Source organism: Impatiens glandulifera, chromosome 2 (assembly GCF_907164915.1).
Source record: "Impatiens glandulifera chromosome 2, dImpGla2.1, whole genome shotgun sequence".
Classification (NCBI taxonomy): domain Eukaryota; kingdom Viridiplantae; phylum Streptophyta; class Magnoliopsida; order Ericales; family Balsaminaceae; genus Impatiens; species Impatiens glandulifera.
The window spans coordinates 53,343,583-53,370,248 of record NC_061863.1 but is presented as its reverse complement, the minus strand read 5'-3'; the positions used below and the strand labels follow the sequence as shown (position 1 = coordinate 53,370,248).

The following is a 26,666-nucleotide window of genomic DNA, read 5'->3' as shown; positions in this document are numbered from 1 at the left end:
CACTGTAATCATTAAATCACTACATTAATTAATTAAAATATTAAAATATTATTTTATTTATATCAATACTCTTTTAAAGATTTTTACGAAATAAAAAATTATCACATTCTTAAAATAATCACTGATTATTATTATTATTATTTTATTTAATGTTATTCAAATTACATCTAAGCCTTGTTCTCTTTAAATTATTTTAAAATTTCATATAAAATCAATTTTTTAATCAATTTTTCTTAACAATTACATCACTTATTTCATTAATCAAAATATTAAAATATTTTTTATTTTATTTATATATATCAATACTTTTTAAGTTTTTTTACTAAAAATAATCATTACTTCCTAAAAATCAACACAAATCATTATTTTCTTTTTACCTTTAAATTTTTACAAAATCCATCCGATCCGAACAAGCTAAAGTGGAAAAAAAAGTTTATTATTATTTAATTAATTATATTTTAGATTATATTAAAATAATATAATAATTATTAAAAAAATTATAATTAATTAAATATTATAAAAACATTTATTAAAGTTGAAAATTCAAACGGTAAATTTTTTATTTATTTTATAGGGGTGGCTGTCCTATCTAGCCTCACCCTATTTATAAGATAGGGGAGAAAAGACAAGAGTCAGATATTATTTTTTTATTATTTTTTTAAAATATTAAAATTTTGAAGTCTGATTTGAGTTATTAAATAATTTAATAAAATTAAATATCATCTTTATTATCCTCTCATTATTTAAATTAATTAATTAATTAATTAAAATATTAAAATAATATTTAATTATTATTTATTTATTTTTATTTATATATTAATAACGTTAAAATTCTTTTATAAGAAAAATATCTCTACCTATTCAAAATTGATTGTTTTTCTCCTCTTTCGGTAACTCAAGTTACTCAACCAGACAAGTCTAAGGTTATAATGTTTATTTTGATATTACATTTTATTTTATACATGTATTACAAATCTTGTTTTGATGAAAATTTTGTTTTATTTAAATTAGTTTAATTAAACAATAAAATACTTAATTTAAAAAAAATGAAATAAGTATATTTTATGTAACAAACTTAAATAATCTACTAAAAATTATTAGTCATGGGATATATTTTTATTATTTTACTTTTAAATTAAAGAGAACTTGTCACGATTAATAATATTTTGGTATCTTAAGCTAACTCTTCAACATGGATATTAATTTAGTTAGATTCAATTTTAAAAACTATAAATTAATTAAAAATAGTATTTATTTGATCTCCAATAAAAAAAATTATTTTCATTTTACCTCCAAATAATAAATCTTTATAAGAAAAATATCTCAAAACATTAGAAATTAACATTTGAATAACAAAATGACGCTACAATCCAATAATATTGAATTGATTTTGATATAAATAAATGTATATGTTAATTAAAACTTAGAGTTAATTCACTCATAACTAATGCATGTTTCATTCATTGGTGTATAAGATTTTTTTAAGTAATATTTTATAATAATTACCATTATAATTAATTTTGAAAATTATCAAGAATTAAAAAAATTAAAATAATTTTAATTATATTTGAAATGAAAAGTATAATTTAAAATTTTTTTAGTTTGTAATATGTGAAAATTTGATAACAATTCCTTTACAAATTGTGTTTTTTTCATACATTTTTATTTTTATGATAGTAAAAAATGGATGGCCCAGGATGGATTTGATTAGGGTTGGAACGGACCGGCTAGGAGTTTGGGCCCAATAATAAGTTTGATAGGTTAAATCTCAAGATTTTAATAGATACTTGTTACTTCTTTTATTTTTTTTCTTCTATGATTGATTTTGAATAAAATTATTGTTTTATCAAAAGAAAATATGCATTTTTCAAAATTTAATATTTGTGTTTTTAAACAGCATTAAATTTTACTTGAAATTTCAGACATTCTTACGTCACAGCATGTTACCTCCAAAAATATTAGGTTAACTAACATCATAACAATTGTTTTTTAAATCAATAAAATGTGTAATTGTGAAATTTTAAACAAAATTGTTATTTATATATAATTAATTTGACTAACTCAATTGTGTGAGTTAAATGATAACAGTCTTTTCTCTCAAATTTTATTTTCACCATAAAAAAAATAAATTAAAACAAGACGTGATTATTGGTTCACGTTAATTTTTTAAAGTTAAAATAATAATAATAATAATAATAATAATAATAATAAATGAAAAGAAGGTGTGAATGTGCACTTTTTCCTTTTTTTTACTTGGACCACTATTGATAAATGATAACTATTGAATATTAAACTACTTTTTTCCTGCTTTTGAACAAAGAAAAAGAAAAAGAAAAGTAAAATATAAAAGAAAGACTCTATCAATGAAACATTAAATTCACTTTTAACCAAAAATATTCCAACTTTAAAATACATAATTGATGTGATGTTACATAATTTTATTTTATTTTAATTCAGCCTATTTGAAACAGTTAAATTATTTCATTATCTTATAGCCATAGTGACTTATTTAACAATATTGGATCGGTAGTTAAATTGAGGTTATTTAAAATTAGTATTATTGTCATCATTATTTAAAGTAAAATATATAGACTGATATGTTTTATTTGATATGAAAGATTAATTGAATTAGATGAATTCATATTTATTTTTATAAAATTTTGTATCAAACTATAGTTTTTTTTGTTTTGATTGTCCAACTTTTTCTAACAAATATTATTAATTGTATGTTTGATTAAACATATGAACACAATATCGATAGAAATCAACTATAAAATACCAAATTTGTAAGAACCGACCTAAACCCACATCTTTTTGTATTTTGTATTAACAATTAAAGTTTGTTATTGTGGTCGAGTTTACAAGTTACATCTTCATAGTCAAGATCACAACATATAGTCGAGTTTATAAGTTATATCTTTGTAGTCGAGATCACAACATATTCTACACAAACGTGACACAGCTACTAATAATAATAATGGCTAAACCAAAATAGAACTTCATTAGACATCTAATCTTGTTTAGATATCTTAATTTGTATTACAAATTACAATAATATTATTATTCCTTTGAATATGACTATTCTTTCAACAAGGCAGATTTGAGATCCTATTTGGACAATACCTTGATAAGAACACTTTCCCACTACAAGAAAACGACCTCTTTGCCAAACAGGGCCTAACCCCTCCTGATTGCAGAACCGAAGGGCTAGCACCACCCATCATCAATCTGATCATCTTCTTTGGAACCCTATTTTCCATTTGGGTATTTGAAGAATTTGCATCAATTTGATCTGGGTCTGTATAACCATCACCCATGGCTGTTGTTTCTCTCATTATTGAAGCAGAAACTGACCTTCTTATTGGCTCAAAATCTTCATCTTCATCTCCATCTTCCCTGATTTCATTCTCTATAGCCAACCCAGATTCAGATTCCGATACAGATTCCTCATGAGGGATAGTTTCTTGGGCGGCGGCCGCCGGAGCAGCTTGAACGGGAGGTGAAAATATGGCGGCACGACAATTAGGGCAATTAGTATGGGATCGAAGCCAAGTATCAATACATGGTATATGAAAGGCATGACTACACTTGGGTAGAAGTCTTAAAGTTTCATCTTCTTCAAATTCGTTTAAACAAACAGAGCATTCAGTTCCTTCAACAAGCCCATCAGATTTCTTGTACTTACAGACACTGATCGCGTTTATGATCGAGGGTTGAAGTCCGACGGTCCTGATATACCAGATCGGATGATCGATCGTTACATGATCGTTCTCGTCGGGATCTTGATCGTTTATCTCCTGTTGGGTTTCTTGTGATGTTGAAGTTGAAGTTCGTCGGTTTTTGAAGTGCTTGTAGATGGAGAAACATGCGATGAGGAATAGAGTGGTGGCTAATATGGCGAAGGAGAAGGAGAGATAGAAATGGAGACTGTTTTTATGGTGGAGATTATTAGGGTTTGTATCTGGGAGACTTGTGGGAGGGAATTGAATGGGTGGAAATGGACGGTAACAGGTGGAAGGACAGATGGGGAGACAGGGTTTTGGACAATTGCCATCGAGATTGATAGAGGCGCAGAAGAAATCGCAGATTTGGGTTGTGTTTATTAGATCATTTGACTTTTCAATTAGCTTTCGATGATGGTGGAAAGCCATGGATCATCTCTCTGTAAGATGAGAGAGAGAAAGAGAGAGGAGAGAGATTTTTAGGGTTCAGAGGTTGAAGAAGATGGTGATTTGGTCCAGATACTATTTTGGCGGCTAACGGTGGTCAATAGAAAATTAAAATATTAATTACTTTTCTATTTATTTGTTTATATATAATTATGATTTATAAATTTATTTAAAAATATTATTTTTTATTTAATATGTAATGAATAGATAAAAATATGTAATCAGAGATCTTGAATCAAGCCTTATTTGATCTAAGAACTGGTTTATGTTATTTTTTTTTTAAGATAAAAACTGGGTTTTAGAAGAAAAAAATAAAATTAATTGATATGATTTAAAATAAATAAAAAAATTTATTAATAAAATAATAAAAATATTTAAATAAAAAATAATATGATATTTTGTTTAATGAATATAATAATTTAATTGATGAAAAAGAAAAAAGAATAATAATTAGAACATGTCTCCTTTTAAATAATTTTTTTATATTTATAATGAAATAATTCACTATTTAACTTAAGATATTAAAATTAAATTCATGATATTTAACTTTTTATAAAAAATTCTAGCCCAAACTATTAAATTAAGATATTATTAGTGATTATTAAACTTCTAACTAAAATCATATTTCGCTTAAACTATAATGTGTTTTTATTTATAGTTTTGGTATGAAATAAGGAATAAATATGATATTTTATCTATTATGGATCAACCAATATTATAAATAATTATGTCTAAAAGACAGTTGAGTTGTTGACCTAATTAAAATTTTGTTTTTAATAATTCAACTACATTTATTTATCAAAATAAAAATGATTTATTATTCTAAAATTTTGAATCATAATCTAGTCCCCTAAGTATAACTTTTTACCAAGCAAAATAAAAAATCAATATAATTATATATTTTGAGAAAACTATAAGTTAATATTGTCCCTCTTTTCATTAATACAATAAAAACTGAACTTTTTACAAAACTTGATTAATTAAAAAAAGATTAAAGAGGTGCATATAGGGTTGAAAAGTGGGAGAGTTTTGGTCAACTAAAAGGAGTTTTTATTATTATTTTATTTTTCTTTGTAGACCAGTTTTATGATGGATGGGAGTTGAAACATTAATACCACCACCCATTAGAATTAAGATAAATTATAATTATTTATTTTTAAACGAATAAAAATCATATTTTATTGAACAAATATTGAAAATTTCATATAAATCCCATAAAAATATTTAGTATGAATTATACAATGATTTATCATTAACTATTCAATTTCTTATATTTCAAACCAACGTATTAAGAAAAAAAACTTATTTTTTAAAGAGTTAATGAACCTCATTTTAGATAAGTTTCTTACCACTTAAACTACTCGAATTTAGATCACCATCTATTAATATAATCAATTCTTGTGTTTGAGACTCGAAATTTGGGTGAAACGGGAAGATCCCCAATTATTATTTATTCTTCTTCGTGTTACGATGTTCTCCAAAGACTGCACCATCCACACCTTGTTCTTGAAACATTGTTTGGGACTTCATCTACAACAAAAATCCTAGTGACAAGTCCCAAATCCACAATTGTCAAAAAGTGGCTAATTCCCAAATTTTCCAAACCAGCATAACAAAGGAACATTTAAATCCTTAGAGGTTAGAATCTGAACAGTTTGACAAAAAAAATACATACTTGTCTTGTCTTCAAATACCAAACAATAATGTAATATGAAAACATCACTAATTTAATATGAACCCATCACTAAGGTTTATCCTTTTTTGACCTTGACATGTTTATAAATATGTATCAAGGTTAGGAAATGGTGTAAAAAAGTACAAACCAACATTCATTCTAATAATATAATTAAGTTATAAGCAAGCAAGATAGGGAGCACTAATATGCTCCTCAATGAACATTATAACAATAAACAATTCAAGTATATGATAATTGAGAAGACAACAAAGATGGAGCAATGAGACAGGGGGGGAAAAAAGAAGACAAAAAAAGAACTTCATAGTTCATTCACACACACAAACCAAGAAAGACATGATGAAATCATAACCATTTTAAGACTTTTCAGTCTTATTCCTCATCGTTCTTGGGTGCTTCTTTGATTTCATCCCCTCCATCATCCTATAACATTCGTCATATACCAATTTATTCAAATATAGATTTAAGAAGAATGTATATTAAAAGATTGAACTCGAAAAGAATTTGAAAGTCAAACCTGCATGTCTGAAGTCCACAAAGTTAAATTATCGCGAAGGAGTTGCATTATCAATGTGCTGTCTTTGTATGAATCCTCTCCCAGAGTATCGAGCTCAGCAATTGCCTCATCAAAAGCCTGGTTTCAAAACAACAACATCTAAGAGACGAGTAATGTTCAAATGAATGGTTGGATGAGTTTCCTATTCGAGATATTGTTCTTCCACATAATTAATATGGGTTGGTAAGAGAGCTTTTGTCACAAACACATTCAAAGATCAATTGGTTGTTTCTCATATGAATCCAGATTCAAATCCAAATGGGTCATTATAGTTTGGATAAATGTAAACTTATGTCATTACCTGTTTTGCAAGGCTGCATGCTCTATCGGGTGAATTCAAGATCTCATAGTAAAACACTGAGAAGTTAAGAGCCAATCCAAGTCGAATTGGATGTGTAGGTGGCAGCTCTGAGTTTGCAATATCCTGAAAAAAGCATTATAAACAATAATGAAGAAGTTTGTACACAATTGAAGGCATACATACAGTATGTTAGAATCTAAAACAAGTATGAGAATATTAGAAGAGAACAGAATAACATGAATCTTTAACACTGCAGATCTATAAATCTCATGAGCTAAACAATTGGGTACAAGCTGAATTGCCAAATAGAAACAAGCAGATGAAAACCCCATAATCAATTGATCTAGCATCGAATGAACAATAACTTGTAGATTTGAGGAAACACACAAAAACTCCCTTGAGCAGATGCTAAATCAACGACTAATCTAAGCAATATGACAAAATATTTCACAAATTAGGTCAAATGAACCAAACAAGTAAAAGATCGCAACAAACCTGTGCAGCCTTGTAAGCATTGAGCGTATTCTCCGCCGCTTCCTTCCTCTCAGAACCAGTCTTAAATTCAGCAAGGTACCTATGATAATCCCCTTTCATCTTAAGGTAAAACACCTTGGAATCTCCGTTGGCCGCAGAAGGGATAAGCTTGGAATCAAGCAGCTTCAGGATTCCATCACAGATCGAGGAGAGTTCGGTCTCGATCTTTTCCCTGTACTCCTTAATAGTAGCGACGTGATCGGCGTTGCCGCGAGACTCCTCTTTCTGCTCGATGGATGAAATAATCCTCCAGGAAGCACGGCGAGCACCTATGACATTCTTGTAGGCAACAGAGAGGAGGTTGCGCTCTTCGATGGAGAGTTCATCAGATTCGGCAGAGGCGTTGGCTACCTTTTCCATGAATTCGACCATCTCCTCGTAGCGCTCGGCTTGCTCTGCGAGCTTGGCCATGTAGACATTCTCTTCGCGAGCGGATGGGGTTGCCATTGGAACGGAGATCTGATCTGATCTGATCCGATCTGAGAAGGAAGATGTGAATAAGGGGAAAAAGAGGAAGAGCGAGAAAGTGGGTTATGAAAATGAGGGGAGAAATGGATGCACTGTTGTTCTTATTGATGCGAGAAAAGCCCTAGATAGATAGGAAAGAGTGACATTTTTGCTATTTTTGAATTTCCCTCATCAATTCTTTTCATCTTTAATTTCAACGACTTCAAATCTTATGACAGCCTGTTAGGCCTTGTTCGGTTACAATTACACCACATTTATATAATATACTATCTTTTTTCTAGTATAGTAGATAAGAATGACAATTTGAAATTAGCGATAACTGAATTGAATTCCCTTGTTTGAGGCGGGTTTTTCCCGGTTTGACTGGTAAATGATCGAGAATGGGACGAAATGTTATTTATCTCCCTCGCCCCGTTTCGATATCACTCATATTCTACACCTGAACACTATAAACACAACTAAATATATAAAATTATTTATTTATTAATTATATTTTATAAGAGTTTTAAGTTTATTTTATTTATAATAATATAATTTTTTAATATAATACAATATATATTATATTAAAAAATTTATAATATAATTTTTTTTTAAATATGGTATAAACGGTACACAGCGGGGATGATAATAAAAAAAATTCCCGAAGTAGGGTGAAGATGGTAAATGCATTCCCTGTCCCAAAACGCTCCATTGTCATCTCTACTGGTGGAGGATCGGAGATGGATATCCATGGCCTCTATGAGGTCTTGAGTTTAAGTCCGTTATGTGACAAATTTCGATCGACTAGTTAAGTGTATTTGCAGAGTATGTACTTAACTCACAAAAATTAATTACATTATAAAAGAGAAGCAAACCTAACTTTCTATAAAATAAAATAAAATAAAAATAATAATAATAATTATAAACTCATTATCAAATCATCAATTAATTATATTATTTTATGTAAAAAGGGTCACAAGTAGTCAACTTTATTAGGATAGAATTGAACCTCATTATCAAGTACAAGATATTGGTCAATTCAAAATCACAAAATCGAAAAAATTCAAAATTCTATTAAACTATTTATGTAAAAATAAATTTAGGTTTATTGTCAAATTTTAGACCTCATCATTCAAATTTCACAATTTAAGGGTTTTTTACGGTTTAAAAAAACGCTATTAACTTATTATTTATATGGTATTTATAAATAAATAAAAATTATATTTTATTAATTTAACTACTGAATTTCAACAAATTAAAGATTTTAATTATCTACTATCCTTTCTTATATTACGGTGTTAAATGAGTGATATAAATATTTTATTATTTATTTATAAATATTACATAGATAATAATTAACGGGGTGTTTAAAACCGTTAAAAACAAAATCTCATTTTTATATAATTTTAACAATAAGAATCTCAATTGCCTCTAAGCTCAACTAGCATGTAACACGTACATTTGCACGAGTAATAATATAAAAAATCGTAAAAAAAATATTACGGTAAAAATGTGATAGCATTTATAATTTTATTTTTAACCGTTTTAAGTTTATGGGCGGGTCAACCCACAATCCGAACCAAGTATTCATTTACTCTCACATATATATCCAAATTAACCATAGCTCTCGACCAGGCAATCCGGACATTTTAAAAATTAAGCATCATTATATATATATATAAATTATTTAGTTAAAAAATTGAACTTATATTGTTAAAATGTCTCGTGTTCATTAAATTTGGTGTTGAATTTAAAATATAAAGTGTTATTAGCCTAATTTGTACTTGTTTTGTCAACCCACAATCCGACCCAAGTGTCCATTTACTCTAACGTATATATTCAAATTAACTACAATCCGGACACTTTAAAAATTAAGCATCATTAATTATATATATTTTTGACAATTCATAAATCAACTTATGTTACAATTTTTATTTTTTAATAATCATATTATATTCCTTCATCAAAATATTAATATTTTATTCTTATAAAATTTAAAATACTAATAAATAATAATTCAATAAATAAAAAACTCAAATAACCAAACAACAAACAAGTACATCCTTGTGATTTTATTTGAAAATAATTAAGTCCCTTCTTTTATTTATAATTTAATTATTTGAAATGATTATTTTCTTTTCTTCTTCTTCTTCACTGTAATAGATTGATTGATCTCCCTCTTTGCTCGATCTCAATCTGCATAATTCAAATTTACAAACAATCTTTCATAAGAAGAATGCAAGATTCTTCCATTGAAACTGATGGAGCAAGCTATATATAGTCCATTTGCTTTCTTTACATATATTTTTTTTCACGGATGACTCCTGAATCTCCTGATTGCCGAAGCTGTAAAATGAAGGTACAATGCCTACCAACTGTTTGATTAAATGTTCCTGTGACTTTATATCATCCATATTATTAAGAAGGCTGAGATTCATTAAGTGACAAACGATTCTAGTTAATGAAGCAAGAATATAATCGCCTCATTTTGGCCTTATTCATCTCATCCATGGCATTTAATAAATTAAATTAGGGTTCACGAGCATTGATGATGGAAGAAGTGAGCCTCCAAAAAGATACTTTCTTTCTCTCTCTCCCTAGTTTCATCCCGTGACTCTTGTCTTATGCATCAATTAGATCTTGTTATTTCTGTCATTTTGTAATATTTATTGATTCTTTATCCTACCTGATACCAATTAATTGAGATTCATCTTTTTGTTCCTGCCTTGATTCCCATGTTAAATAAAAGTGAACTAGTATGGAGTAGACTGTGATTATTAAGAAAATAGGGAAGGAAGATGCTTATGAAGGAAACCAATAATATTGCAGATGAACAGGCTAATAGAGACCACCAAGAAGAGATGATTTGTAATGGAAAAGGCGTGTTCTTGACATGGGAGGATTTGTCTGTATCAGTTTCAAGTAGCAGAGATGGTCCCAAACAAATCCTTAAAGGTCTTACAGGCTATGCTTGCTCAGGAGATGTATTAGCTGTCATGGGCCCTTCTGGTTGTGGAAAATCAACACTTCTTGATGCACTGGCTGGTAGGCTAAGCTCTACTTGGATTCAAAATGGAGATATTCTTCTCAATGGCCATAAACAACAACTTGCATATGGGACATCGGTATTTTACTCTTTATTTTTTTTGCATTCATTACTCATATTTGGGATTGCAGTTATGTAGATAGAAATTCAAATACTGTAGATAGTTTATTAGTGTAGATAATAGCAGTCACTTTGTTATCTTTAAGTTAATTTTAATCTGCAGATCTTGTATTCATAGTTTTCAATTCATTCTCTTCTTCTCTGAAATCTAATAAATACTTGTAAAAGATTTTGTGCTAATACTGATTCAATTGATATTTTTAAGGCATATGTAACTCAAGAAGATACTTTGACATGGACACTTACAGTTAAAGAAGCTGTCCATTACTCTGCCCAACTCCAATTGCCTAATTCAATGTCTAAGGCTGCAAAGGCCGAAAGGGTAGAGACTACAATAAGAGAAATGGGACTGCAAGACTCTGTAGACACGCGAATAGGAGGTTGGGGAAGAAAAGGACTGAGCAATGGCCAAAAGAGGAGGCTGAGTATTTGCTTAGAGATCTTAACGCGCCCAAAGCTTCTATTCCTCGACGAGCCAACGAGTGGTCTTGACAGTGCAGCTTCTTACTATGTTATGAGCAGAATAGCTAAAGTTTCCAAACAGGAAGGAATGACAGTTGTTGCATCCATACATCAACCGAGTTGTGATGTTTTTGGGCTTTTTCGTAATCTATGTCTTCTCTCGTCTGGCCGAACAATATACTTTGGAAACTGCTCTGCTGCAACTGAGGTAATTATCGAGTTGTTAAACAACTTATGATCTTCATGAAGGTGACTGGCCCTTTTTAATATTTATGTCTCTAATTTAGTTCTTTGCAACAAATGGTTTTCCTTGCCCGTCTCTCCAAAATCCAGCCGATCACTACCTCAAAACAATTAATTCGGATTTTGATGAGGTATGACCTATGATTTTTTGTTCAATATATATATACATAGGAATTTGTTAGCTGAATTTCTAAATATTAGGACATTGAGCAAGGGAATGGAGCAAAAGCTACTGCAGAGGAAGCCATTGATGTTCTTGTTGAATCCTACAGATCATCATCAAATATTTGCAAGCTGATTGAACAACAACTAGCCAATATCCATACAAGGGTAAAAAAAAGAAATGTTGAACAAACCGAATGAAAATATATAAAATTTTAAGTATTTGGTATGTAAGATGATAAAATGTTGGTTTGGAATGTTTGTTGGTAATAGGGTACTGGAGCCATAGTGGAGAAGAAGAAGAAGAAGGGAGGCCAAGCTAGCTTCTTCTTCCAATGCCTTGCCCTTACAGAGAGGTCTTTTATCAACATGTCTCGTGATATGGGTTACTATTGGCTTCGGCTGGCCATATACATTGCCTTGGCTTTTGGTTTAGGCACTGTCTTCTTTGACATTGGCACTTCATACGGCTCAATTCAGGTTATATAAGTTTAATCACCATGCAACCGAGATTCATAATATATATATAGAAATTAAAATGATAGTTGTATTATTATGTCATCAGGCAAGAGGATCCGTTCTCATGTTTATTGCTTCGTTCTTGACAATCCTTGCAATTGGTGGTTTCCCTTCCTTTGTAGAGGACATGAAGGTAACCTGCGACCTTTAATCTCTTAGGCAAGACCGATGGATTATTTGCACTCTTAAACCAAACTTATTACATAGGTCTTTGAGCGGGAGAGACTAAACGGGCATTATGGATCATTGGCTTTCGTGGTGGGCAACACTTTATCTTCAATGCCTTACTTGTTTGCCATATCTCTAATTCCCGGGGGAATCACTTACTATCTCATTGGTCTTCACGGTGGAAACAAACGTTTCATCCACTTCGCAATGACTCTTTTCGCTTGCATGATGTTGGTGGAGAGCCTAATGATGATCGTGGCAAGTTTGGTTCCGAATTTCCTAATGGGCGTCATTTCAGGAGCCGGAATTCAAGGACTGATGATGCTGAGTGGTGGTTTTTTCAGGTTGCCTAAGGATTTACCAAATGTATTTTGGAGATACCCAATGTACTACATTTCTTTCCACAAGTACGCGTTTCAGGGACTTTACAAGAACGAATTTGAAGGGATGCGATTTGGCGACAAGAAGGAAACGGGGATAGATTCGTATGTTGAAGGTGATAAGATCTTGAGGGAAACATTCGATGTTGAAATGGGTTACTCAAAGTGGGTAGATCTTGGAATTTTGTTTGGAATGATAGTGTTGTATAAGTTCCTTTTCTTTGGCTTTGTAAAAGGAAATGAACAAATTAAGCCATTTATTAAAGGATTACTAAAGTTTCTTTCTTTTAGAAACACTAATTAAAACACTATATTAGAGGATTCCTTCTTTCTAATGTTATAATTTGAAATATAAGGTTTAAGATTATCAGCTACATACAAACAAGAAAAGAAGACTGATTTTGGGTTCGATAAGAGCTCATTCCATAAATTTGTTACGAAACGAAAAATGCTATTTTTACATTATGTCTCGTTAATAAGAATACAAAAAGTAGATAATTTGAAAATTAATTTCGTTTGTGTAATTTAAGAAATGAAGCATAAGTGTTATAATCATTTAAAAGAAATCCCTTAAGGTGATTAGCAAACTCATTAGGTTTCTCCAAATTCACTGCATGCCCTGCATTCTTAATTGTAACTAGTTCTGCATTATCTCCAATATGTCTGCATTATAATAAATTCATTTATTTTCAACAATTAAATCAACAAATAAAAAAAATATAATTAATTACCTCTTGAGCCTGTAACCCAATTCCAATGGAAATATTTGATCTTGTTCTCCCCATACAATTAATGATGGCTGTTTTACAACACATAATCAATTATTCTAAATATATTTGTTTAATTGTAGCTTTGAAGAGAGAATAATATAAAAATTGAATTACCTGAGTAATTGTAGGAATGTTTGAAATTTTACGGTCTTTAAGTATTTCTTGTAGTAATTCTTTCTTCTCTTTTGCATGATCAGTACACATCACCTGCATATGAATATACAAAATATGTTATTATTATTATTGAAATAATCTAAATACAGAACAAAGTTATTTGAAAAAGACATACATGAATATAATCTGATAGAAAATAAGAAGGAACTCTCAAAGGAGTCTTAGCAAAAGACAATCTCATCAATTCTCTCAATTTATCCGGCGTTTGTGGCAACAAAATGCTGGCCGCCTCATCTAAATCTGCCACCGGAAACAACCCGCCGCCCATATCCTCCTCCTCCAAACACAAACCGGCGCAACACAAAACCACCTTCTCAACCGCAAGTGGAAACTGCGCCGCCACGCTATAACCGACAAAACCACCGTAACTTATCCCCACAAGACTCATCTTATCCACACCATGACCCTCGTTCATGAGCCTCATAACACATTGCGCCTGAAATGTTTCCGACCTCTCAAGCCTCGCGGTTCGAGAGCCACCGAAAAACAGCAGATCAGGCAGGTAAACATTGTAACGGTGTACAAAGTGGCGGAGAAGATCTCCGTATTGCCACATTGTGTTGGCTCCAAAACCGTGAAGGAGGAGGAGATTTGGCTTGTTTGGACGTTGGGATTTCGGTACCCAACAATGCATGACAGTGCCATCTCCAAAATCGGTTATGGCTGATCGGAGACCGGAGAAGTAAAAGTGGTAACGATATAACCGGTCTCTTTGTGCCGTGAAACTGAAACACTTTTCCATAAATTTCATTTCTTGCAAGGATGAGAACAACAACAAATGGTCAAACAAAGTTCTAAGAACATGTTTCATTTGTTTTCTAGTATTGGAAAGAGACTAAAAATAGAAACATGATGAGATTAATTAATAACCATTCAAGATTGAAGAGTATTCTACCCCCTTCCTTCTACCAACTGCCACTTTACAAGAAAAATAAGAATGACTCATTTTAAAAATAATAATCTTTACACTAAATATAATAAACAATCATATTCAATTTGGAAACAAAAAGATGGGTAGAAAAAGGCCATATATTTCATTGATCTTTCTCTATATTGTATTGGGTATCCATTACTACACTTTAAGATATACAAAATAGTCAAAATTTAAGCAAACCACCAAAGTAGAAGTAGTCTATCAAATAAATATTGGTCATTTCCTCCACTTTTATGTCATTTGCTTTGATAGAATAAGGATCAGCTCATCAATTTTTGTAACCTTTTCTCCGCAAATCTCGCAACTTTATTCTGCGGTTCCAAGACAAGAGCATGTTTGAAATCTGCATTTACCGTGACGATCTCATCAATAACAAAGATATCAAGAATGAATACAATTCTATATTTTCTTATTATTATCCCAAGGTAATGAAACTGTCAAAATATGTAGAATGAAAATTATGATAATAAAAGGAAAAGTGACAATCAAGTTGTACTCTCACCCTTGAGAGCTTCCTTATACAAGATAAGTGATTCTCTTGCTGTTCCCCGCCTTAGATAAGCCTTTACGTTCTGCAAAAGGAAATTACTTTTTTAAAAGAAAATTAAGAGGCATATCCTTTATACTTAGGGTGAATTGAACTATAATTCAAATTTTAATTCACAAATTTAGGCAGACATCCAATTACAACCGAGATAGGTCAGTTAAGACCACAAATGTTTAGAAACATGTATATTGCAACAAGATCAGGCAGCAGTGTAGAGGATTATAGATATGATAGGAATGGTGTAGAAGAAGAGTCTGTATCCTGATCTAGGTCTCATCAGTCTTTCTCATGGTCCAATCTCCTCTCTATCCCCCCGAAAAAATCAATGTTACGTAAAGATACAAAAGACAATATCAAAAAAGATCAACCCTTGCGGGAATCAATTAGAAGAACTCTGATTCTGATTCTGATTTCTGACCAAATATGACAGAAACCAAGACCCATATACAAAATCAACATTATTAGATATATTTTTAGACCAGTTTTTTTTCTTTGGAGAAGGCTAGATCAGCATCCCCTGTCATGGACATCCCACTTCAATCAGAGTGTTATCATCGGTAATCGAACCTCAGCCTATTTGTTCAAAACTCTTACTACTTGAGCTACCCTACCTTGAGGGGACTTTATCAATAATATTGACATGGATCCTACAGGTTATTGCCTGGCTATCCAGATTTCAACTACTAAAAAAGTATTAAGTATGAAATGTTTATCAAATTAGACCAGTTTCCTAACCTTCTTATCAAGTGATATTGCCTTGTTGCAGTCTTCTTCAGCTTCCCGGAAGCTGGAAAAAGCTGATCAGTAAATAAACTCTTCCAACAGCTCCATAATGATAAAAATAGAAATGCAACATATTTTACCATCCTAATTCCAAGAAGGCTGCCGCCCGGTTGCAATAGTAAGTTGCATTTTCAGACAGCTTTATGGCTTCCGAATAGTAACTTACAGCGTTATTCCATTGCCTCCCTTTGAATGCAGCATTACCCTTAATTAAATACATCAGCTCATACATTAGTATCATATTAAATCTGACTACATCTTACGATGCCTAAGAGCCATCGCACTGCAAATGGAAACAAAATACAAATCCAGAAAGCGGACAATTATAAAATAAGATAATATCCATTTATTTTATTTTTGTATAAAGTGTATAAAAGCCCAAGAGTCATTGCACTGCAGATGGAAACACAATACAATTCCAGAAAGAGGACAATTATAAAATAAGATAATAGCCATTTATTTTATTCTTGAATAAAGCGTATACAAGGATCAGAATGGGCCATTCCCAGGAGATAGAAGGTGAACAAATTAATTATTCATAATGTGATCAGATAAAAGAAATTGTTATGACCATCTATTCATTTAACTTTGATGAATTTTAAGCTTTATGTAGATAATTTAAATGTATAGATATATGAATACTTTGCCTATCCTTTGCTGAAAAAAGTTTTGAAATATTATTGGAGTTCCAGATTATGAAACAAACCTTTTCTTTCAGAAGCTCAGAATTTTCCATGTTTCCATTGGTATCTGGCAAAGGTGTGGAGTCAGAAACAAGGGCAATCTGTTGCTGAAGAGATGAGTACATGTCTAAGACAGTATCAAGGAGGAATTTATCTGCTCCATGTTGTGCAATAAGAGAAACAGAGATTGGAAAACCTTCATGCTTTCCAAGTGGAACTGTAACCTGTCATGGAGAAGGGGAAATCAACCGAGAAGGGGGGCAAAATGAAAAGTTGTCAAAATAGGAAACTAGCTTTACAAACATTAACATATCAAAAATACCTGACAGCAACCTGACATACTTGCAATGCTTAATAGAGGAAAAGCTCTGTCTGAAAAATCTGTTACAACCCCCTTCTTTGAGTTAAGTTTCAAGGGATGATCTGCAACTGTTGGGATCACCAATATTCCATCATCCTGGAAGCAAATGTCATTTAACTCTGAAGTGGTTAATGATAAAAGAAAATTTATTCAAACAAATAATTGCACTGATTTAGGAACACATTCTTGTTTATTTCAACTTTATCAAGAATTGTTATCCATAATCATACAAAAGTTGTTACTAGAAAATAAAATGTTCAAGCATTCTGATAGATGTGACTACATGTAATTCATAAGCATCAGAACAATATTCATTAAAAATTATATGAAACTAACTATACCTTTAAAAGACTTTGCAGGGCCGCACGCATTTCTGTTCTTACTTTATACAAAATCTTAATGTCATTTGTAGTTGTAGATGCTGCAAGAACGGAGACATCATGGCCTAATTTGGGTTTATGCGACTTAACCCACTCACTGTGATTTGTGTTGAATTCATATCTGAGGGAACAGCAAAACAGAAGATTATTTCCTCAAGTTCAAATACTTGTCATCATTTTTCAGAAGCAATACCTTTTTTCCTGGCCAAAGTTATTGAAAGAATAAAAGAAATGTACCCAACCCAACATGAACATGAACCTTAGTTTTGACCCACCATAGAAGTGCAATTAAACCTTCTTTTTAGTATCTCACTCCTCAATTAATCCATGGAAAAGGAATACTATAATCTGAATAGAAAAAACATTTAAAATAGAAAATTGTTTTGGGTAGAGGCACTTTGGGTACGAGGAATAGAAGGAAGGTTTGTTTCTCATTAATCAGCTGTTGGCTCTATTATTTTTTCAGCCAGAAAGCCAAATTAGGGCTTAACCTTCTTTTTCACACAAATCTAGAAGAATGTTTTGATTCAGAAGTTCCTTCAAAGCAGCTGTTGAAAATCATCTGAGTTGGAAGTTTAATTCAATATATGCAAAAAGGCAAAGGCCATGCAGCATTAAGTTAGTTTATCATTAACTATTTGTTTGGAAAAAATCCATTGGAAGCCTGTATTTAATTAAGAGTTTAGGATCTAGATTTCCAAACTATCAGAAAGTTAGGAACCGTGCACATCTTCTTCACCAATTCAGTCCAGTCTATCTTCACATTGCCTCAAAAAATTCACTTCATCTTTGCACAACCACCAAAAGCTAGAATTTCCATATTCACCGGTGCTAACTAAAAGGCCATATGAAGAAGCAAATTGATCGAATACTTATTAGCATAAAGACTTCTAATTCCCTTTTGCTTGTCAGTTGTTCCAATCACCATGATAGTCAGTTACTTAATGGCCAAAATCTGATCCGATTTGACCATACTTTGTTGCTAGTAAGTTTAGTGTTGGAGATAAGAGTAAACTGTTAGATTGGATTATTTTTCTATATAGAGCAAGTATGTGTACTGTGTACATGGGAGCCATGCATTTGTTCTTGAAAGGGAGACACCAAGTTGGCATAATTTATTATAAGAGCTATATCACCTTCCATCAACACGGTCCTACTCTAATAATCTCATTAAAATTCAGAACTTTATTTAGTTTTTCCGTACTAGTCCAGGGAAAATTTCCATACAAAAAGAAGTTAAAACTCTTAACTTAAATCTTTTGTGTCCCAAATCTGTCAATTTTTACCTTTATTTTTTTCAATGAAGAAAGGTGATTAGAGTAGAGAAAATACCTATGTAGAAGAAACATCGCAGAAGAAAGTGCTTTCAGGGTTAAATTTCCAACTTGTAGATTGTTTGCTTGTTCTCGGAATCCATTCAGACTGGGTACATTGGAAGCAATATGTTGACCAAAATTTGTATGCGTGGGTAACTGATCTGCAAATCCATTGAACCAAACAATCAATAATCAAAATATAAGTTTCAGCATGTGTATACATGTTTTCAGAGCAGTTTCCAATAAGTAAGAGGACACCAAAATCTTCTAGGCTATGTTTCATTCGGGAGAACTAGAACTGGAATTCGAATTGAAATTGAGGATCCAATTCCTTGTTTGTTTGATAACTTAAAATATGTAAATGAATGTATATGATTTTTTCAGCTGAAGGTTCTCCAACAAGCTAAAGCATTATGTATCACTTACAGCCAGATAACTTTTCAGCTGATTTGCTAAGGACATGAATAATCTTCTGCTTGGAAATCTTAGAAAACTGGAACAGATCATCAGCTACAATTAAGCGTCTAGTTCTTCTAGGTTCCAACTGGTTTAGTTGCAGTAGAACATGGCCAACACTATGCAAAACAGATGGACTTCTGGCAAACCAACCTGAAATATTAACGTCATCCGTTGTAACAATTAAGTAAAACAAGAAAAGGACATTAATTATTTGAGGAAACATGGAAAAACAAAAAAATCATACCAATTGTGTCTAAACTTTGTGAATTTGGCAGGATGCCCACAGTAGATATACTTCCATGAGATGGACGATAACCAAGAATTCCACAAAATGATGCCGATACTCTCACACAGCCAATTGTGTCAGTACCAAGAGAAAAATCCACAAGCTCAGCAGAAACTGCAACAGACGAACCGCTACATGATCCCCCGGGAATGTGAGAAGGCATTTGTGGGTTAATTGGTGTTCCATAATTCACATTCTCCCCAGTAATCCTGAACAATAGAGTATAATATCAGTGATGGCTTCATTGTCTTAATGTACTCAGCTCCTTTGAAAGCAGTTGAAACTTAATCATACCCATAACCTAATTCGGCTATAACAGTCTTCCCAACACAAGTAGCTCCATTCTTGAGCAGGGCAGTTAAGACAACCGCAGTCTTAAGAGCAGCCTCATGTGTCCTCTTCCAATCAGGGTTTCCAAACCCTGTAATATAGTCTTTCACCTCAATGCTGCATATGATACACCTTAAAACAATCAAAGGTCCATTGAAGAATGAATGATAAAGACTTTAGAGTTTATAGGAAAACAAACTATGTAGTAATTTGCATGTAGATAATCCATATATATATATATATATATATATATATATATATATATATATATATATATTAGTAAAGAGTAAAAAAAAACACAGAATGATGATGATGATGAAGGGTATAAATAAATAAAAAAATAGGATGAAACGAACTTGTCAGAAACGGCAAAGGTGAAGGCGGAGAGGGGCAGGCGAGCAGCCGGAGGGGGAGGCTGGGGGAAGGGCAACAAGTCGAGGTTTTGAATGAAGGCACCAAAATGTTGTCTATTTAAGGTCTTGGATATAAGTCGCCGGCGACGGGTCTCAGTAAGAATGAGTATCCCAGCTATGGTGACGCCGATGACGATCCATACTTTGGGGTTAGAAGTGTTGATCTTCCCTATTATAGTCAATGAATTATTCGGCGGCATAGTCAGGAGGGAGGGAGGATCGATCAGTAGCGATCTTGCTCTACAACCAAATACGACGACGTTAAGCCTTGAGCAGCAAGCAGGGGGGTTTAAGAGTTAGACGACAACAGGAGGAGGAGAGGGTTTAAGTAGGTCCGGGCGGCTTTTAAGGGATCATGAAACGATGATATGATTAGTTTTAAAGTAAATTCTATTCTAATATATATATATATATATATATATATATATATATATATATATGACTTTTTAAGCTTTGATTATTTAATTTGAGAAAAAAATTGAATTATATATTTAAAGATTAAGAAATGTGTTTGAATATATATATATATAGGGGATTAGAGGTTTGTTTAATCTTGTGCAATTTTTATGAATGATATAATTTCTGGCTTAATATTGAGTTTTTCATAAGCTTCAAGTTGAGACATATAAATAAAAAAAACAATAATAATGGAAAAGGTCGTACTCACTTGATGGGTCAATGTCTCAATGGTTTAATACTTTTTTTTAACTACAAAAAAAATATCAAGATAATAACAATTTGAAATAAAAATAATTATATAACTCTTTATCCAACTCCTCCAATGGTAATACAAAATCTTATGTTTTGCTTGCTTGCTTTGTTGTCGTCGGTATATAAATTATTTTGAATTTAAAAGTTGTAATAGAATTTGTGATTTTTATATATAATGTTAAAAAATGATTTTATATAATAATAATAATAAATCTGTTTAATTTATTTCTACAGACTAACATCGTATGTATTCTTCAATTAAATCAAGCAAACGCATTGGGAGTAATAGAAGAAGATTTGTGGATGATAATCACCACCACACCATAGTCTCTCTCTCTCTCTCTCTCGCGCGCATAGATAGATATATAGAGAGAATCCCGGTCAGGTAAAACTGGATGCCTATCTCTCTAATAATGGAGTGTTGTTGTTCACCTCGTACTGCCTTATTATTCAAGAAAAGCCTTCCTCCTCCTCCTCCTCCTCCTCCTAATTCCATCTATCTACACGCCACTAGTTCCAGCCACTATCTTCTCCGGCGACGACTCTTCAAGAGATCATCCAAACCACCCTTCATCTACAGAGATCGTTTAACTTGTGCAGCAGCAGCAGCAGCAGCTTCTTCTGGCGTGAGTCCTTCTCATGATGATGATGAGATTATTCTAAACGTCGGAGTAAGAAATCCTTCTCTTCTCTTCTCTTCCTATCACTTCATTCTCTTCGTTTCCTAATTCCTACCTTACAGGGAATGATGTGTGAGGGATGCGCTTCCAGCGTCAAGAGAATACTCGAAAGCCAAGTAAGTAATTGACTTGACTTTTCTTTCTTTTTCTTCAGGAACCCTAATTCTTCTTCTTCTTCTTTCTCCTACCTACAACAGCCACAAGTGTCTTCTGCTACTGTTGATCTTGCTGCACAAATTGCAGTTATACACCCACATGTATCTGAAACCACTCAACTGCCCCCAAACCATTTATTATTATTAGGACAAACTCTTGCCAAACATTTAACCAATTGTGGATTTCCATCATCTACTCTTCTTCAAGGTCAGCAGCCAAACCAAACATATTATTGTTCTTCAATTGTTTTCAATACCCCCTTTGCATCTAATTAACAGTTTATTGAAACTGTCTGTTATTCTCATTCAACAATATAGGTTGAAGCTGCTAATGGAGGGAGTGTGAAGGGAGAAGAGTTTATCCATTGAAATCTTCTTCATCAAGTTCTAAGAACAAACAAAATAATCTATCCCTAATGGGTGTTCAATTTGTGTAAGGGATCTTTTCTGCATTGAATATAGTTGATTATGATATCGAAGCCATTTGGTTAGATTGTGATGTAGAGTTTTGTTAATAATGGCAGTCAAGTCAAAACACAATTAATTGGATATAAGTATAACTAACAATAACCATCATAATCCAAAACTTACATGAAGAATCTAAAACTTGCTTGCTTACACAGGATAAATAGTACTTATAACACAATCATCTCAAGTCTAAAACATAGTTTCAGATAAATGTGATGAATAATAATAATAATAATAATAATAATATCACCTGGTTCCTGCTAGCTAATCAAACTGTTGTCGCAGAGCCATTTCTGTTTCACTCTTCCAACTAGAGTGCGAAGACTGTCCTTTCATCCTCTTATTCTTCTCTTTATCTTTGATCATCGACCCTTTCTTCTTTACCGACTCGCTGCTGTTGGGATCCATGGGTGGACGATCGCCGCATATTGGACAGACCATTCCCTTTGCATTCGAGAATGTTTTCGGGACTCCACATTGCAAGCACATCCTACAATTATATTTGAGAGTGTTTTTCAATCTCCAAGAAGATTCATTCATACCAGTAATTAATCTTATATCTGTTGTTTATGTATATTTCCTAAACATGGCAGCATCAATGAGTGAACTATATTATTGACAATTCTAACTAAAGATATGCTAAAGGATGAACAAGATGTATGTTTCCCAAAAACATGAAAATGAAACGAACAATTGCATACAAAACCAATGAAATATACCTGAGAAGCTCTGCAGCATCTTCTGCATTTGGATTAGCTACGGATACTACACGCTTGCCTCCAGGTTGTGACGATTCAATGGATTGTCCGACTGGATTGGCATTACCATTACCTTCGATATCGCTTCTTACACGTTCATGGATTCCAACAAGTTGAGCTTTCGCCTCCACTACAACACCTACGAAACAAAAACACAAATTAAAGAGAACATGAGTTGCTCAAACATGTAGAATTCATCATGTGATCTCAACCAATCAATTCCTACTCTTAATCTTAAACTGCTACATGATTCTAATCACTTGAATATTCAAAGGAACAATAAGGAAAATTGATTACCGGCAGGCAAATCCCTCTTATCCTTGCGATTTCGCTTTCGACTGTGCCATCTGTTGCCACCACCACCGTCATCATCAGGCAGAGTAGGCGCATCAACGCAATTGTTAAGGAAATCCGGCGGTCGTGAAACCTAATTTACAACAAATAGAAGCAAAGGAGAGAAACGAAACGAAACTCAGCAGCAGAGACAACTTGATACAACACAAACAGACTAAAATTGAGAGACGGAAAATAAAAATTACTTCAGCGAAGACGTCAAAGGCGGAAGGAAGAGAAGTTTCGCCATTAGGCGAGGGTTTTGAGAGTTCAAACAAAGGTGTGTAACTTTTCTCCGGCACGTCGCGGCTCCGGTCATCGTCGTTGTCTGAAGAAGTACCGTACTCGTCTTCAGATCCAATTCCGTCTCTCTGTTCATCTTCTTCTTCGGCGGAAGAATATCCTTGAATTAGTGATAGGCTCATTATTCCGACGACGAAAGACAGACGACGGTGAGAAATCCGGCGAGGTCCGTCAACAACGAAGAAGGTATTCCGATTAACCCTCTCCTCCGCCTCCCGGAGATGAAGAAAAACTTCTATTGGGGAAATGTGAAATGAATTTCGATTTCAGTCTTCACAACTCATTTATATAATTACATCCCTAATAAATTAGGTTTTAGTACAATTTATCCTATAAACTTAGTTTATTTCTTTTTATCTAATTAGATCCCTACAGAATTAGGTTGAGTACAATTTATCAAAGAAATTAGGAAATTAAATTTGTTCTTTTTAGCTAATTAGATCCCTAATTAATTAGGTTGAGTACAATTTATCCTACAAACTTAGTTTCTTTCTTTCTTTTCTTTCTTTTAATCAAACATAATTCATAAAGATTAATGATTAACAAAATCATGATAAATTATTCAAAAATCAAATAAATAACACTAATTTATAAGTGGATTAGAAAACTAGTGGACGAGAGACTCTTAACGAATTTTGTTAAGTCTTTTCGAAATTAGTTAGGAATGTTATTAACTAATAAAAAAAAAAAAAAATTGATTCTATTTGATATATCATATTTTATATTTTGATGTTATTATTCACATTGATGGTATGATTTATCTTTTGATTATTTTATATTTGATGTAATTGATTAATGTTTTTGTATTATCTTTTTTAATGGTTAGTTTATTTATGTTTGCTCTTTTCCAAAGTTTGTAGGATAGATTACACTCAACCTAATTCTTTAGGGATCTAATTAAATAAAAATGAGTCTCCAAGAGTGAAATAGAATTTTTTTTTTTTTTCATTTGGATTTCCATAATAAAAATTTAGAAATCCATTTTATTAATCCTTTTACATATCTTTATAATGGGATGATAATTTGACTAATAATGGATCTTTACAAAAAAAAAAAATAATAATAAAAATAATAATAGTAAATTATGATTAGTGTCCTGCAGTGCTATCTTCTTAATTTAAAATAAAAATGGATTTGGACCTTAACATATTAGATAATAATAATAATATAATTGATAGTACTTACTTACTTGATCACATAATACAAACACAAAATGAAAGGAACATAATAATAACTAGGAATTAGTTGAAGCAAACAAGAAGAGACATCGATCATCAAACTCAACAAGACAACACACAAACATATCAATAATACTAATTATTATATATTATGACGGCCTATAAATTTGGGAAGCCATGAACCGGCTCGAAGAACCGTCATCTTCAAGAAGAGTACTTGCGGCGGTTCATCATCGTTGACCATGATCTCACAAATGCACCTGTCTTCTTCGCTAAGGTTGTTGTTCCTCACAAATAACTTCCATCCCTCCACGATCCTCGTCCTCCCATCCGTCCACGTCACCACCTCCGTATAGATTTGCCTCCCTTCTTGATCGATCATCAAAACAGTCGAAGGAAGCTTAATGCCATAGTTTCTCATCATATCAGCAGGAACATGCTTCGTTCGACATCATATAAACAACAACAACAAAAACAATGATTTTTAGAATTTAAAAAAAAAAAGATAATGTAAAAAAGATTGTGGCTTCAATCAATAAAATACCAGTCCATTTGGTTTCTTTCTTTGAAGTTTCGTCACGAAAAAGGGATTTTCCGGAGTCTTAACAAGCCCGTATTTGAAAATTGAAGAAGAAGAAAAACAAGTATGCAATTTCTTCTTCTTCCTCGAGCTTGTCTGCCCAAACCCCCCCTCAGACTTAGACTCTTCTTCTTCTTCGACCTCACATGCCGAATGATCGTAATGCGTAAAGTTGAAAGTCATTTCCCCGTCATAGTAAAAAACTAGTAAATGACCATCTTCAAGTGAGTTCTCTAAGACAAATACTGACCATCCCTTTGTGAAAAACATGTCTTGTCCCACCATTCCAACATTGATCCTCCAGCATTTTCCTCGATCATTTCTCAAGATACATTTTTTCGGTACGAGTCCTCTCATTTGTGCAACAAAACCTGTGGGAATTTGCTGGCCAAGAAAAAATCCGAATAAATCACACGCAATTATATATAAATCAATTAATTTTGTTATTCATATAGCTAGGCTTACCAAAGTGTTAGAGCTGATATGTCCCAAATAGAACTTGAAGAAGGATGAAAATCTCGGAGTGAACTCAAGCTGTCTTGAAAGATTCATTTTTGCTTCCTTACTTACAAGAAATTTGAAGCCTAACAAATGGGATATTTATTTATTTATTTATTTAAGAGAGAAGGTCCCCCACCACTAACTTAATTTCCAAATTAAGACAGATTCCCCTGCTGCTAAATATGCATTAGGCAGTGCCTATTTTGTGAATAAAACAGCTACATAGTTAAGCCATGTCTGTTGGCCTTTCAATAATTTTTTAACCAACCCTTCAAAGACAGAAAAAAAACATATGATTTTATTTGTGTTAGCAAATTAATATAGAAATATTAAAATTAAAACCATGTTCGGAATAGGGTTATTTTATTAGAGAATTTGGAAAAAAGTGAGGTTTAAAAAAAAAATAGATGAAACAATAGTTGTTTTTTTTAAATTATTTGAAATGCTATTTGAATATCTTACACATTAATAACCATAAAACAAGATTCTTCTATTAATGGAATTTTGATGTGACAAACTGATTTGAACCCTCCCAACTCTTGTTTGGCACAATGATATATCATACTCATGGCTTTAATAATACTATTAACTACAAACAAATTAAGCCTTAAGAAATAACTTTAAATTAATAAGCACGCAAACTAGAGTGGGGCATTGTACATAAACGTTCGTATTCGACTCGGGCAAATCGTGTTAGACTCTCAATCGTGTCGTGTTGTGTCGTGTCGTGTCTAAATCTTATGTGTGTCATATCGTGTCTTGA

General features: G+C 32.2%; 8 protein-coding genes across 10 annotated transcripts; 2 read left to right on the top strand and 6 right to left on the bottom strand.

Moving 5' to 3' along the window:
- Positions 1 to 2,995: 2,995 nt before the first annotated feature.
- Positions 2,996 to 4,211, bottom strand: LOC124925758 (E3 ubiquitin-protein ligase RING1). The gene has a single exon (XM_047465843.1). The coding sequence runs from the start codon at positions 4,149 to 4,151 to the stop codon at positions 3,087 to 3,089; it is 1,065 nt and encodes a 354-aa protein (XP_047321799.1). The 5' UTR covers positions 4,152 to 4,211; the 3' UTR covers positions 2,996 to 3,086.
- Positions 4,212 to 5,967: 1,756 nt separating this feature from the next.
- On the bottom strand, positions 5,968 to 7,819 carry LOC124925760 (14-3-3 protein 2-like). The gene is made up of 4 exons (XM_047465844.1): positions 7,215 to 7,819; positions 6,720 to 6,842; positions 6,380 to 6,496; positions 5,968 to 6,285 (listed from the first exon to the last, which is right to left on the bottom strand). The coding sequence occupies exons 1-4, from the start codon at positions 7,698 to 7,700 to the stop codon at positions 6,235 to 6,237; spliced, it is 777 nt and encodes a 258-aa protein (XP_047321800.1). The 5' UTR covers positions 7,701 to 7,819; the 3' UTR covers positions 5,968 to 6,234.
- Positions 7,820 to 9,878: 2,059 nt separating this feature from the next.
- LOC124925756 (ABC transporter G family member 1-like) lies at positions 9,879 to 13,127 on the top strand. 3 transcript variants are annotated; one of them, XM_047465840.1, is made up of 9 exons: positions 9,879 to 10,059; positions 10,234 to 10,260; positions 10,530 to 10,825; positions 11,072 to 11,536; positions 11,616 to 11,702; positions 11,773 to 11,901; positions 12,007 to 12,213; positions 12,299 to 12,385; positions 12,460 to 13,127. In XM_047465840.1, the coding sequence occupies exons 3-9, from the start codon at positions 10,562 to 10,564 to the stop codon at positions 13,102 to 13,104; spliced, it is 1,884 nt and encodes a 627-aa protein (XP_047321796.1). In that variant the 5' UTR covers positions 9,879 to 10,059; positions 10,234 to 10,260; positions 10,530 to 10,561; the 3' UTR covers positions 13,105 to 13,127. The 3 variants fall into 3 exon arrangements, with proteins under 3 accessions (XP_047321796.1, XP_047321795.1, XP_047321794.1); XM_047465839.1 differs by lacking the exon at positions 10,234 to 10,260; XM_047465838.1 differs by lacking the exons at positions 9,879 to 10,059; positions 10,234 to 10,260 and having other exon boundaries at positions 10,286 to 10,825.
- Positions 13,128 to 13,306: 179 nt separating this feature from the next.
- On the bottom strand, positions 13,307 to 14,507 carry LOC124924938 (monoacylglycerol lipase ABHD6). The gene is made up of 4 exons (XM_047464918.1): positions 13,860 to 14,507; positions 13,685 to 13,777; positions 13,532 to 13,599; positions 13,307 to 13,463 (listed from the first exon to the last, which is right to left on the bottom strand). Exons 1-4 carry the CDS (start codon positions 14,493 to 14,495, stop codon positions 13,307 to 13,309), a joined length of 954 nt encoding a protein of 317 aa, XP_047320874.1. The 5' UTR covers positions 14,496 to 14,507.
- A 256-nt stretch (positions 14,508 to 14,763) lies between these two features.
- Positions 14,764 to 20,456, bottom strand: LOC124927390 (outer envelope protein 64, mitochondrial-like). The gene is made up of 12 exons (XM_047467796.1): positions 20,180 to 20,456; positions 19,788 to 19,940; positions 19,452 to 19,702; positions 19,175 to 19,357; positions 18,765 to 18,909; positions 17,394 to 17,553; positions 17,014 to 17,148; positions 16,715 to 16,915; positions 16,089 to 16,213; positions 15,961 to 16,012; positions 15,181 to 15,250; positions 14,764 to 15,021 (listed from the first exon to the last, which is right to left on the bottom strand). Exons 1-12 carry the CDS (start codon positions 20,434 to 20,436, stop codon positions 14,939 to 14,941), a joined length of 1,815 nt encoding a protein of 604 aa, XP_047323752.1. The 5' UTR covers positions 20,437 to 20,456; the 3' UTR covers positions 14,764 to 14,938.
- Positions 20,457 to 21,217: 761 nt separating this feature from the next.
- Positions 21,218 to 22,176, top strand: LOC124926180 (copper-transporting ATPase PAA1, chloroplastic-like). Its single transcript, XM_047466360.1, has 4 exons — positions 21,218 to 21,618; positions 21,690 to 21,743; positions 21,825 to 21,990; positions 22,101 to 22,176. The coding sequence occupies exons 1-4, from the start codon at positions 21,343 to 21,345 to the stop codon at positions 22,103 to 22,105; spliced, it is 501 nt and encodes a 166-aa protein (XP_047322316.1). The 5' UTR covers positions 21,218 to 21,342; the 3' UTR covers positions 22,106 to 22,176.
- Positions 22,177 to 22,513: 337 nt separating this feature from the next.
- Positions 22,514 to 23,887, bottom strand: LOC124926179. Its single transcript, XM_047466359.1, has 4 exons — positions 23,548 to 23,887; positions 23,306 to 23,435; positions 22,970 to 23,147; positions 22,514 to 22,740 (listed from the first exon to the last, which is right to left on the bottom strand). Exons 1-4 carry the CDS (start codon positions 23,764 to 23,766, stop codon positions 22,515 to 22,517), a joined length of 753 nt encoding a protein of 250 aa, XP_047322315.1. The 5' UTR covers positions 23,767 to 23,887; the 3' UTR covers position 22,514.
- Positions 23,888 to 24,964: 1,077 nt separating this feature from the next.
- On the bottom strand, positions 24,965 to 25,954 carry LOC124924937 (putative B3 domain-containing protein At5g66980). The gene is made up of 4 exons (XM_047464917.1): positions 25,868 to 25,954; positions 25,544 to 25,786; positions 25,367 to 25,423; positions 24,965 to 25,261 (listed from the first exon to the last, which is right to left on the bottom strand). Exons 1-4 carry the CDS (start codon positions 25,952 to 25,954, stop codon positions 24,965 to 24,967), a joined length of 684 nt encoding a protein of 227 aa, XP_047320873.1.
- Positions 25,955 to 26,666: the final 712 nt, after the last annotated feature.